The sequence below is a fragment of the Schistocerca serialis genome, chromosome 9 (genome assembly GCF_023864345.2).
Source record: "Schistocerca serialis cubense isolate TAMUIC-IGC-003099 chromosome 9, iqSchSeri2.2, whole genome shotgun sequence".
NCBI classification, from domain to species: Eukaryota; Metazoa; Arthropoda; class Insecta; order Orthoptera; family Acrididae; genus Schistocerca; species Schistocerca serialis.
The window spans coordinates 62675441-62689391 of record NC_064646.1 but is presented as its reverse complement, the minus strand read 5'-3'; the positions used below and the strand labels follow the sequence as shown (position 1 = coordinate 62689391).

General features: G+C 44.3%; 2 protein-coding genes across 2 annotated transcripts in view; one reads left to right on the top strand and one right to left on the bottom strand.

The window, feature by feature from the left end:
• LOC126418491 (HIV Tat-specific factor 1 homolog) overlaps positions 1 to 13951 on the bottom strand; it is a 597418-nt gene that overhangs the window by 459745 nt on the left and 123722 nt on the right. The gene's annotated exons all lie outside the window — the stretch shown is intronic.
• The window catches only part of LOC126418492 (lithostathine-1-like), an 84336-nt gene continuing 78225 nt past the window's right edge, over positions 7841 to 13951 (top strand). Inside the window, exon 1 of the mRNA XM_050085270.1 lies at positions 7841 to 7918. Coding sequence (XP_049941227.1) covers positions 7864 to 7918 — 55 coding nt within the window. The 5' untranslated portion in view covers positions 7841 to 7863. The remainder of the gene's footprint in view (positions 7919 to 13951) is intronic.

Genomic DNA, 13951 nt, shown 5'->3' with positions numbered 1-13951 from the left:
CTGCCACATAGCGATATGAATGCTATTCTACGACACTCTATAGTTCGGAACCTTCGCAACAGTACTCTTCCAACATTTCTCTTAAATATATTTACAACAACACAACGTAACATTTATTTGTATTGATAACTGTAGCAGACTAACATGATTTAATATTATCGTGAATTTACGTACATTTGGTACATGAACTACATGAAAAATACCTGACAGTGTGCAATATGCGACAACTCATTTGACTTCCCAATTTAGCCGAATCGTTCGACAGCAAATTCATGAAATTAGTTTCAGTAAATACGACAGAAAAGGGATACTTACGGAAAGTGATAAAAGTTGTACTAAAATGTGCTCATAATTGGCCTGTAAATTCTTAGTCAATTGAATGTAAATTACGACGTTCGACTTCTGAAGACAAAAACTCTGGCCGAGAGCAAGCCTAGCGTCACAGCTTCGCGTAATGGATTGATTGAAGTTGTTTACAATGTTTTAATATCCGGTAACTGAAACTGGATTACTTCAAAATACAGAAAACATTAATTACGAAATACAAAGACAAAATCGGAAGTAAAATTTAAAAGAGAATTTAGCAAAGAATGAAAAAGCAAAGAATGAAAAAGCAGAGAATTAAAAAGAGAAGCATGAGTACAAGGAATTGCGTGTATCCTATACTACTGAACTGTACCCTTAAAAAAACTGCAAGTGCATGCAGAACAGCAGGTGCATCAACGCACCAACTAAAGCCTAAACTAAAAGGTGTAGTATTAGACTGTTTAGCTTTCGCAAATAACATAGTACTAACTACGCAAACACATCACTGATGCTCAAGAACAACTCGAAATGCTACAGGAATAAGCAGTACAATTAGAATACAAATTTCATATGAAAAACCAAAGCTAATGACATACAAAAGGATCTCCAATAGCAAAGTATTTCGTGTAAAAGTATTTAAATACTCAGGCTGGACGGATCACTGAAAACTGGGTAATTTACAAGAACGATTGCCTATCGAAGGCGCAGGGTCCAAACGATACATATCGAACGTGCGATTGTAAATCGATCATGCGACTGATGGCGGGCGTTATGATCAGTTATTTGTGATCATCATTTTTATCTGTTTTCCGTCCTTCCCTTAGTTGCTCTAAGTTACACACGTCCACGAATTATTTGTGAGTCGCTAGGGAAACCCAGATGGTTTATGTCGGTAGTGAGTGGGATGTCTGGTGGTCTTCAAGTGTCTTCGGCGGATTCTCTCACATGGAAAAATCTAATTCCATGCTTATCCAGCGTAGAAAATTGTTTCACTTGTTGTCGCTAATATGGAGTACCACCGGACGAGGAAAGGAGGGATCACGTAGACTGTGGTGGTGCGAAGTGTGTAAAACTATGTAAGAAGAGTTTCAATGCTGGAATATCGATACAATTTCATTACGGACAGTGCGGAAAACGAACGAGTATCAGGAAGAATACATGGTTCGACTCTTCCAAATTGTCCATCCAGACCAGCGTAATTCTTCTATCTTGCTGTATTCGAGACTGCACCTTGCAAGCAACAGCATCGGAATCTGACTTATCTGCTACTACCGTGTGTGACTATTTCGGGTTTTGCAGATAAGTGTGTTATGTGGTAGTGACGAACGACAGTGTATCTATTGGTGGACTGAATAAAGCTGTTGAAGTGGACGAATCTCCCATAAGAAGAAGGTTGGTTTGTGGGACTGAAGGGACCAGACTGCTACGGTCATCGGTCCCATAGCAAGAAGGAAGAAGCAGAGGTCAACCTTCAAAGAATGAACTCTGTCATATTTAGGTATTCGGTGGAATAGAACGTAAGTCCCGGAAGTGTTCCGTTGTCACAGTATTGTCCACAGAGAAGGTCACATTAGTGCGTCTGATAAAGCACTTCGTACTGCCTGGTAGTAAAGTCATTACAGACGGGTTTCAGTCCTGCAAGACACTCAAAGCAGAAGGATTCGACCACTAGTTCGACCACCACTCTGTAGAGTTCGTGTCTTCGGATAACCCCAGAACATCGAGCGGCTATGGAAATCTGTGAAGTCTTCCATTAAAAGAGATGGGCGTCCAGGATAAAGAGACGAACTATACTTGTTTCAGTACCTCTATTTCCACAAGTTGCGTTTGCAGGGAAAGTTAATGCAAGTGAGACACCACCCATATTTTTGCATGATACTGGCAGAGTTTACCCAGGCTATGGCAAAATGGGAATTGTTCCCGAAGCGTACACATCACGAGGATTTTCACATAATGACAACACCGACAACGAGTAAGGTAAGTCGTCTCCTTTGTAATTACAAGTATTTTGTAACGCTCTTTTGTCGTTGCTGTAGTGACCACCGTAAACATATTCATAACACCTGCCACCAGAGTTGCGTGATCGATTTACAATCTCACGTTCGATATGCATCGTTTGAACCCTGCGACTTCGATAGGCAATCATTCTTGGAAATTACCGAAAACTGTAACGAAAAGATTTCTTTAAAATCCACATTACAGAAGAGAGAAACGCGTTTCAGATTAAAACACGTCATAACAACGAAGCAGAAGCGCTGTGTACATCAGTGGGACTTGCTCTTCAACATAAAACATTAAAACAGCAACTACAAGTAAAATGACGGAAAATCATTAAAAAAATCTTTTGACGAATAACAATCATGGACTATATCTTCAAAAACCCAACGCGGAAATCTACAGTCTAGTCTCTAAAATCTTAGTTACAATGTGCTCGTGAAGAATCCAACTGATGCAGCATGTACAAAGAATGTACCCAAACAAGGTGACCCATTGAATTTACACGTCTTGAAAAATAAAATAATTAAAAAAAGAAACAGAAAGAAAGAGCTAAACAATTAGGATCGCCAAATTTACAGGATCGAGGGCAATCATGAAAGTAACGCAAACACGCGGTTTCGAGGAACGTAAGAAGAACAAAACACACATGGACGGAGCACGGAAACACCCTCATTCATTGTGAACGAAATAGTACTTTGCTGGAAGAAGACAGATAAGTGTTGATTACAAGTGGAACCTAGGCGACTTGCGGATGCGTATAGCGTTCCTCTCTTCTGACTAGAGAAACGGAAAATTTTTTCGAAGATTCTTGGTATCGATTGCATTCGCCTCATTACTGACACCATTTTATTCGATACTTTTCGACTGATGCTTTTGCTAAAGTCAGTACTTTAAAGCAGGTATCGTATCGAATGATCCTAGAAACGATTTTGAATCATTTACTAAATTTTGATTATTTACCCAAACCTCTGTCCGCATGACTCAGTTCCAAAACTGTCAAGAAGAGCGCCAGAATGGACGAAAACATTCGAGACCCTTCGTCAACATTGGTAACGTTTCGTCCGCAGTTCGTTCACTTTGAATCCCCCTGTTTTCACCATTAGACTTACTTGTGGATCTCCAATTGGCCAGCTGGTCAAATCGTCCAGTACCCAAGTGTGTGAAGCATTCGGATGTGATTGTGGTCCCTTGCTGGAGTGTACGGGTACGTGATGGCAGGCATACTCGTCAAGGTTTCGGTCGGCCACATCTGACCACCAAAAGGGAGGAACATCGTACTGTGCGCAAAGCACATCGTAATCCTTTCACATGAGCGCCTGCCATCCCAGAACAAGTAATGAATTCCTGGCAACATCCCGCGTCATTCCGTTTCTCTCGTCAGAGACCAGCAGCAGCCGGAATAGGGAATTACCGTCCCATGCCTGGGCTGTCGTTAACAGCAAGACACTGCGTCTGCATTAGCGCTGAGACCAGGAAGCATGGACTGCTGATGAATGGCATCGCATTGTGCCGCGGTTCTGTGCTACACTGGACGACCAACATCGGTGAGTACGGCTACGACCTTCCAACGTTTTGTAGGAGTACAGCCGTGTCACTTCTGGCGTAATGGTACGGGGAGCCATCGGGTATGACTTCACGCAACGGCTGGTAGTGACAGGGAACTATAGCGCGGACATCCTGCGTCCTCTTGAGTTATCTTTCTTGTGACAGTATCGTGGTGCCATTTGTCAACAGTAGGATAGTCGTCCACACACAGCAGGTGTCAATATGAACTGCCTGCGAGATGCTGAGGTACTGCCCCGGCCAGCAAGATCCCCAGATCTGTCCCAGGTGGAACATGTATGGGAACAGGTCGGACGTCAACTCCGTTCCAGTTCCAGTACCCACGACATCAAGGACTGTTTAGGACCAGCTTGCCCCAACTGAGGATACAAAGACTTTACGACGTCCTTCCCAACCGAATCAGTGCATCCACGCCTGACAGAGAGGATGCAACGACACATGCGGAGCAAGATGGCGCAGTAGTTAGCACAGTGGACTCGCATTCGGAAGAACGACGGTTCAAACCCGCGTCCGGCCATCCTGGTTTAGGTTTTCCCGTGATTTCCCTAAGTAGCTTCAGGCAAATGGCCGGATGGTTCCTGTGAAAGAGCAGTGTCGACTTCCCTGGGCACCCTTCCCTAATCCGAGCTTGTGCTTGGTCTCTAATGACCTCTTGTCGACGGGACGTCAAACACTAATCTCTTCCTCATTGCAACGTCATAGTGATAAGTCGGCTTATACTGTCCAAGTCCCTTGAAAATTTAATTCTATTTTCTAATCATTCAAATAACTTCACATTCTCTCTCAATCCCCTTCTGGGTGCTTCACTTTTCTTGTTGGGCAATGTATCTATTTAACAAGATCACAAGAGAATAAGTAGAGCGTTAACATCTCTCTTAATGTAAATGCATAACAACTTGGATGGAAGAAGCGAGTAAATTAAATATATAGTTTTGGGGTAACATTTTAATCAACATTAGGTACCGTTGTCCAAGATAACGATGCTTTTCTTTCGATACTTTTCTTACGATACTACTTATGAGTAAAGTATTGATACTTTTAGTTCTATACCGTCTCACTATCCGAAAAATCCCGCTTATTTTAAGAAATACAGCAACCAGGCACTTTTTATGTAGTTGTATTTATGCCAATGCGTGTTTCGGGCTTTCTTCAACTGACGTAATACAAATTCAATCTCCATTTATTACATGTATTACGCTAAGTGAAGATGGGTGAAAGCCTCAAACGCCTACAAGCACGGACAAAAATACACATTCGGCTGGTTGCTGTATATCTTAATCCTCTGACTACGATAGGTTATCAAAGCGGCAATTAGAATTTGTTGCATGTTATTGCTATTTATTCAAAAAATGGCTATAAGCACTATGGGACTTAACATCTGAGGTCATCAGTCCTCTAGACTTAGGACTACTTAAACCTAACATAAGGACATCACACACATCAATGCCCGAGGCAGGATTCGAACCTGCGACCGTAGCAGCAGCGCGGTTCCGGACTGAAGCGCCTAGAACCGCTCTGCCACAGCGGCCGGCTTATACTGCTATTTATCAATGTCCTTATAGCGAGGACACTGATACAAGTCTACTAACGGTCAGCAGATTGCACCTGTAGCTTGTATTGCCCTCAAGTTTCACCGTTAACCCTTCTCTGCTTATTGTCACATCGAATTGGATCGCACTAGTGGATAGGTTAGCCAATTACCCGATTCGCAAAATGTGCTGCCTTCGCGCCGCCCCGGACACATCGTGTCAACGACTTGCACCCAGGAATTAAAGCTTGCCACATCACAAACGAAGCCCGTATTGAGGACCAGTAGAGTGAGTTACAAACTTGGAGATATGCTCTGTCCCCTGAGGTGTATCTGTTTTCAGTATGTCTTGTAGTTCTTACGCCGTCGTCTTTTGAAGCCCTGGAGATACTTATGAACTTATGGATAACCCTGTCCACCCCCCCCCTCCAACCCCCTCAGAACACGAAACAGCGAGAAATACACTCAGTCGCAAAAGTATTCGGACAGTGGGAAGTTTCACAATGAGTACTCGAGAAGCACTGACTATGAAACCCAAACATATTTATTAGCAATATAAATGCGTAACAACATTAATTACAAAAGAATTATTGTATTATTTCGTTTCCAAAACATAAATATCAGAAAAATTAACAACAAAAATGAGACATCCTGCACACCCTGCTGCTACAAAAGTATTCGGACACTGTTCAATAAATGTTGATAAGTTGTACGACGAAAATGTCAATACCTTGTGGGTCCACCTTTCATTTTAATGCCTCCTCCAATCTCCTAAGCATACTTTCCACCAGTTTTTTCGTGAAATCTGGGCCTGTATTTGCCCATTCTTGGCGCAGTTTCTCTTTCAAGGTCTCCTTGGTATAGATGTTGTCTGCGCGGAGGGTCCGTTTCAATTTATCCCACAAATGTTCGATTGGGTTAAGGTCTAGTGATTTGGGGGGGGGGGGGGGTGGAATACTTTCGGGCAACTGAAGAGCAACCACATTTGTACAATATGCGCGGTATGCTTGGGATCATTATCCTGATAAAGTTGTTCACAATACCTAGATGTCGCCCACTCTGCTTCAAATGTCCTCGCAGTATATTCAAATACGCTTCCTTGTTCATCGTATCATCAATGAACACTAAATCACCCACACCATTGCCGGACATGCATCCCCACACCATGATGCTCCCACCTCCAAGCTTTACTGTTGGTTTGAGGTTCCTGGGATTCAGCTCTTCATTGGTCTTTCGCCACACGTTTCCCTTTCCGTCGCTTTGCCACAATGTAAATTTACATTCGTCGCAAAATAGCACCTGATTCCATAAAGCCTGATCGTATTCGGCGTGTTCCCTCGCAAACTGCATACGTTTCTTCTGGTTCACTGCATTTATGAATGGCTTTCGCCGTGCCACTCGATCATGGTTCTAAGATCGTCGCAATACTCTCCGCACGGTTTCGGGATGAACTTTTATACCAAGGTCTCCCTCCACCTCACTTGCAATTCGTATGGCAGATATTTTCGGATTCTGTTGTACCTTTCGCACACTCACACGTTCATCTCTCTGTGAAAATGTCCGTGGCCGTCCTGTACTGCAACGGAATTCCAATCGGTCTTCTTATTAATGTCGTGAACTGTACTTTTCTTGATGTTCACTATTGTGGCAATTTCCCTGCAGGTTTTCCCCTTCGCGTGATGATAAACGACAAGTTGCCATTGCTCGAACGTAGAACATTTCCCTCTGCGTCCCATCGTCGACCTGCACAGGCTCGCGATACGTGTTTACTAATCATCGCTATCGTCTCGCGGGAATGTCGCACACACACTGCAGTCGCTTCACCCTCTGTGCGTCTCGGAATGAACTATTCTCTCACGTTGTCCGCCTTTGTCCGAATACTTTTGTTGCACCTTCCCATACCGTTTTCAGGAAATATTACGTAGCAGACACACGTCCAACAACAATTCTTCGTATTTGACGTGTGTTTCAAAGTGCAGTTTCTGTATTTGTTTATGCGGCAAACTGCAGAATTATGTGCCGTTACGTGCTGTCCGAATACTTATGCGACTGAGTGTATACTATTCATATTGTTACGTCTGACTAATACATTAATTAAAATAACCATACATTAATGTTTTTGAAATGAAATTGGTAATCAAGGAGTTAAAATAGTATAATCGATAGTTACGACGGTCAACAACCAGTGAAATGGACAAATTAATGTAACATCCCCATCGGAGAGGCGCGTGGCCCGTTTTCGCACAGGCCTCGGGTGCTTGCGGCGGAACCCCACGGTGGTGGCGCGGCTGTGCCTGCAGTTTTGCTCGTGCTGTAAATAGTGCTGGCGGCCGGCCAGCTCGCGCCCGCATCCCCACCACAAGACGCACAGCCAGAGGGGTGGGGAGGGGGGGAGGGGGCGGTAACGTAGCAGAAGCCGCAGCCACGGCCGCCGCCGCCGCAGTCGCCGCCGACGCCTCGCCGCGAACATGTGGCCGTCGTCGCTGTTCGTCTCGGCGCTGCTGCTGGCCACGCGCGCCGCAGGTAACCGACACGGCAGCGCGTGTGTGCACGCCGACACGTGTCCTCAACGTGTGCGCTCCTCTGTCGTGTGACGGGCACGTCCGTCCAGCGGCCACGGCTTGACTCCGCCTCGTGGAGGTGGGCGGAGTGCCTCGCTTGTTTCGTCAGTGTCGCAAACATTTCGTCGAAATGTTTTTAAAAAAGCGTAGCTGTTTGTGAAAGAATACCAGTGGCTCACCTCAGTAACCATCCTGCATCTTTACAAGTGTACGCAGAATTGTATTCGTTTTTGTTGTTGTTGTCGTCACAGTTTAATGACCCGACGATAGAGAAGTTGGGCTTAAAGTAAGGATAGGGAGGGGGACGGGCGGGGGCGGTGGTGCGAAAACACCTGTCGACTACATGAAGTATATTCGCAGTTGTCAACATGGACAACATTCAGCTGTGTAAAGGAATGATGACAGTGAAAATTTGTGTCCGGCCGGGACTCGAACCCGGATTTCCTTGCTATTAGGCTATCCAGCGCATCCAGACACAAACTTCCAAGTGTAGTCCACCATGTGTCTACAACCTGTATTTGTACCTCCATTCATCCCCGTTCACGGGAGACATTTTAACTGAAAGTCCGAAGGGACATTGCATCGTTTTTCTGAACGAAATCACTGCAATACTGCCTTTATCAGTCGACACCGGGCAAACGACTTTCAAGTACAATGTCTCGCTTATACGGAAATATACATAATGGATGTACGAGTACAAGTTGTAGACACGTGGCTGACGACATACGGAAGTTTGGGTCCTGACCGTGAGTCGTGCTCGGATAGCCTAACAGTAAGGCGACCGCTCGCGATAAGCGAGAAATCCACGTTCGAGTCCCAGTCCGGCACAAATTTTCATTGTCGTCATTCCATTATACAACTGAAAGTTGTCCATATTCGCATTTGTGAATACATTTCATGAATTTCGTAATGGATGTAGTTGCTTCAGTGTATGCCTTCGGACGCGTATGGAAGTCCGAAGGAACGCTCGTACTTCTGAACACAAGAGGCACTGCAAACTCGTATCGTACATCTGTCGAAGTCTTCTCTCGCCACCATCCTGGGACTTGGCCAAAGTGATATCAGAGAACCTGGAGAAACCTAAACCGGAAATCATCGGAGGGAGGTTAGGCCTAGTTGCGTGACTAGCGCTAACAACACAGCTCCCTCTCTCTTACACAGAAGTGTGCTTCAGTGTTCCTTCAGGTTAAGACTTCCCCACGCCCCCAACGTGCTTGTCGGGTGTGTTTATCTTTATTACCTTCTCATTGCGCATTCAAACTTCCTGTCGGATTAAAACCGTGTACCGACCTTGCACTCGAATTAGGAACCTTGCCTTTCGCGGGCAATGACCTTACCGACAGAGCTACCTTGACAGCCAATGTTCCGGGTTGGAGTCCCAAACCGGGGTACAGTTTTAATCTGCCGTGAAGCTCCACAACAGCGAACAGTCCGCCGCAGAGAGATTTATTCTGAAAACTACCAACTGTCAGCTCCAGCATTTGGAGCTCGCTTCTAACGAATTACACACAAAGGTATTTCGAGAACAGAGGTTACGAAATCGCAGTACTGAATTAAATCCACCTTCACTGACAAAATGTTTATTACTTTACCATGCATTTCAAACTCTGTGCTTCCATCTTCACGTGATGTTTGGAAGTCTTACATCTGTATATTTACATAAAAGTGCCGCTATAAGTATTCGCGGTGAGTCTAATTGCAATTTTACACAAAAAACTTTATGGCATCTGAAGAGGAACCCAAAGGGTTTTGAAATGCACCCTGCAGTGGCTCTGAGCACTATGGGACTTAACATCTATGGTCATCAGTCCCCTAGAACTTAGAACTACTTAAACCTAACTAACCTACGGGCATCACACAACACCCAGTCATCACGAGGCAGAGAAAATCCCTGACCCCGCCGGGAATCGAACCCGGGAACCCGGGCGTGGGAAGCGAGAACGCTACCGCACGACCACGAGCTGCGAACACACCCTGCAGTATTAAACATTTTGTGACAGAAGGCGGGTTTCATTGCGATTGGTGTGTCATTACAAACATTCCGGCTACGGAGAAAATTAAATAAGATACTCGAGTAAAGTGTATGCCGTGAATTACAGTGTTGTTTATTTAGAGAACTAATACAGTAAAAGTACTTTTAAACTCACACTCGAGACGTAAAAACTCCTCCAACCCGTGACTCCTGTTTACTAAAGGGGCAAGACTAGGCCTGTTTCTACGACAGGTAAACCCTTTTCGAAATACAGTGACGTCCAAATAAAATACCATTAGCTTTTGTTGCCTGTCTGATGCTAACCACAATGCAGCCGAATCACACGTGTTCAGTCTGCTGCGTCAAACTTTAGAGAACCGCCGTCGGAGGTTCGATTCCTCCCTTGGGCATGGGTGCGTGTGTTGTCCTTAGCGTAAGTTAGTTTAAGTTAGATTAAGTAGTGTGTAAACCTAGGGACCGATAACCTTAGCAGTTTGGTCCCACAGGAACTTACCGCATATTTCCAAACTTCAGATATATTAGGGCATACAGTTCCTCACTGAATTACCCAACCACCTCCACAATTGCCTTAACGACACTAGTTCAAACGACGTGGAACGACGCCGGTATCAAGCGGATGACAGATACGAAGTACGAGATACGTCATTCACTTACAGAAAGGGTCAGTCCTACACTTGGTTAATGTCGTACAATCCGTTAACGAAATGTCCAGGAATTTACATGTGACAATTAACGAAACTGTAAGTGTAATCTGCGCATAAGTATTGTTTCGATATTTCAGTCTTCAAGGCGCCCTGTACTCAGTACAAGGGATGTACACTTGGAGGTGTTTATTCTTTTGACCGTAGTCGGCTCTCTTAGCGCATGCAATTTCACGAAACAACCGCCGGAGGACTGCCGCACGTTTAATGACACTCAGGTACTGGACAGAAACGAAATTGGGTGATAATATTGCCGGGCGATACTGCCTCAATACAATGGGCGTGTACTAAGAATCGACAGATGACACAGTTTCTAACAAAAATGCGTGTTTCAAGAACATACCAGTTCTTCTTAGTAAATCGAACGAAGCAATTTCATTAATCGACAAATCTGATTAAATCTAGACAGAAAGAGTATGTGAAGACTGAATATGGATTGTCATTTACTTGCATGACAACATTTTCGCTATGAACTGCGCTACCTATTGTTTTTCCACAACTTTACTGTCGACCTTTAATCCATTTTCAAGTGGTTAAGATGCTGAAAACAGCACTTGTCAACATCAGTAAAATAAAATAAAAAGTGAGCTTAAATGGCTCTTGTCAGTATTCGTTATATGCGCCATCGGTATGTAACAGAAAGAAACAAATCTAATTAAACAGGACTCGTGACTCCTACACATGTCCGTGACGAACTCCGTACTGGAAGAAAGCGTATCGATGGTGTATTAGTGAATGCTGGCATTAGCCACGAAATCTCAAATTCCTTTTGCTTATTTTATCAATGTCGACAACTGCTGTGGTTTCAGCATCTTAACCACTTGAATTTTTTTTAAGTCGAAATTGCGATTGTGGACATTATTACAAATACTGCACTCCATGGTGGAAATGTCGTTCAAAACTTCAACGAGACTGCGAACCCAAGACAAACAGAGTTCGTCAGCTTACCTTTCGAACGCTGCATTTCTGCTACTGGCATAATGCCAGTAATTACGACGATCGCATTACGATACGATTGTGACAGAAGACCCAAAAGTAGCAGAAGATGTACTGCTTTCTTTCCGGAAAAAGAATTAGCTGTACAGAATCGACTGCGTGATTAACGAACACATGTCACATTAGCTGAAACTGTTATGGATACAACGCAGCTACCAATTTCGAAAGTGTTATTTGCGTTTATTACCCCAAAAAGGTGGCTCGCTAATTGATGTGTGTCTTCGACGAACTAACAATAACGCCAAACGGAAATTTCTTAACCGTAAATATGGCAAATGGAAAGAGAGGAGTCCGTCACACATTCCTTACCAGAACTAGGCAGCATGAAGGACAGCCAGGTTCTCCCTCTGCCACAATGGAGAATCACATCAAGTTTTAAGTGCTGACTGTACATACGGTATGTAGTGTACTTGCTTTTTTCGTCGTGATAAAACGCTATCACATGGCACAGAGCTAGTGGCACACACTGTATTTTCATGACGTCGGTGTACCGACGCCTGCTTTCTTTCTGGCAAGAGAGTTGCTCTCGAGTGAGCAGCCGTTCAGCGCGAGACACAAGCTGCGGACTAGAACGCGGCGGTCAGCCAGTATGCTCGGCTGTCCCGGGCGGTGGAGCCACTTGGCTGCCCGTGGCTGCGCCGGCAGATGAAAGCGGCCTCGTTTCAGAGGCGGCCGCGGGCGAAATCTGCGAACAGTGTGGTCCTTCGACGCGTCTGGCGTCGCTCTCGTCCGTGTTAACTCAGCAAACAGTCTGGATCAACACGGCGGCGGGGACGCGGGCCAACGCGAACGTTTCTTATCTGTGATGCCCAACCCGATCAGCGTGACACAGTTCGGAGGTTCGTCAGTTCCGTCTCAAATGGCGTAACATACAAGCTACAAATAAAGCCGTTTTTGTCAATGTTAAATATGCAGCTTACCAGCCTCAACAAAAGCAAAACGAGGATAATGGAATGTAGTCGAATCAAGTCGGGTGATGCTGAGGGAATTAGATTAGGAAATGAGACACTTAAAGTAGTAAAGGAGTTTTGCTACTTGGGGAGCAAAATAAATGATGATGGTCGAAGTAGAGAGGATATAAAATGTAGACTGGCAATGGCAAGGAAAGCGTTTCTGAAGAAGAGAAATTTGTTAACATCGAGTATTGATTTAAGTGTCAGGAAGTCGTTTCTGAAAGTATTTGTATGGAGTGTAGCCATGTATTGAAGTGAAACGTGGACGATAAATAGTTTAGACAAGTAGAGAATAGAAGCTTTTGAAATGTGGTGCTACAGAAGAATGCTGAAGATTAGATGGGTAGATCACATAACTAATGAGGAGGTACTGAATAGAGTTGGGGAGGAGAGAAATTTGTGGCATTACTTGACTAGAAGAAGGGATCGGTTCGTAGGGCATATTATGAGGCATCAAGGGATCACCAATTTAGTATTGGAGGGCAGTGTGGAGGGTAAAAATCGTAGAGGGAGACCAAGAGATGAATACACTAAACAGATTCAGAAGGATGTAGGTTGCAGTAGGTGCTGGAAGATGAAGAACCTTGCACAGGATAGAGTAGCATGGAGAGCTGCATCAAACCAGTCTCTGGACTGAAGACCACAAAAACAACAACTGTCTTGAAGCACCAAAGTAAATAGTACCCAGCACTAATTGCTTTTCTTTCGAGTCCGCTTGTAATTTCTTTTCTGAATGCAGCTACTGGTCATCAAGCTTTCTCAAATTGCACTTATCCTGCAATGAAAAGTACGAAATCTTAGGGCACTAATTTTGCTTCGCTCCTTTTACATTGCGCGGTACGTGGGAACAGCGACACAGTTTTGCTTGAGAACTGTGGCTAACCCTGCCGTGTATCAGTTGAGTTTTAACTCAAAGAAATGTAATGAATGGAATCAATGGGAATTTAACACAGGAATATGCAATGAAATTAAATATCAGTGATAATGTGTTCAGAAACGCTGAACCTGAAGCGTAATCAACGTGTCGTGACATATTCATAATATAGCAGGTTCAAGCGTCACATAACGTTTTTCACTGGTGTCATTTCATCACACTGCACATTCACACATTTTTCCCCAATTTATTCCATTGATTTCACGTCTCGAAGTTTAATGCAGTTGTATATACCGGTCTTGATCACTCACACAATCTTATCGAAAGTTTCCGCACACCCAGTAGAGCAAATTTGTACGGGGCGTGTCCACCTTTCGTCTTTATGACGACTTGAACTCCGCATCCACTCTCCCGTGGCGTCGCTGTTTGCGCCACCTCAACCGACGCTTACCATTCACTGCAGAAATATATGGCTTAT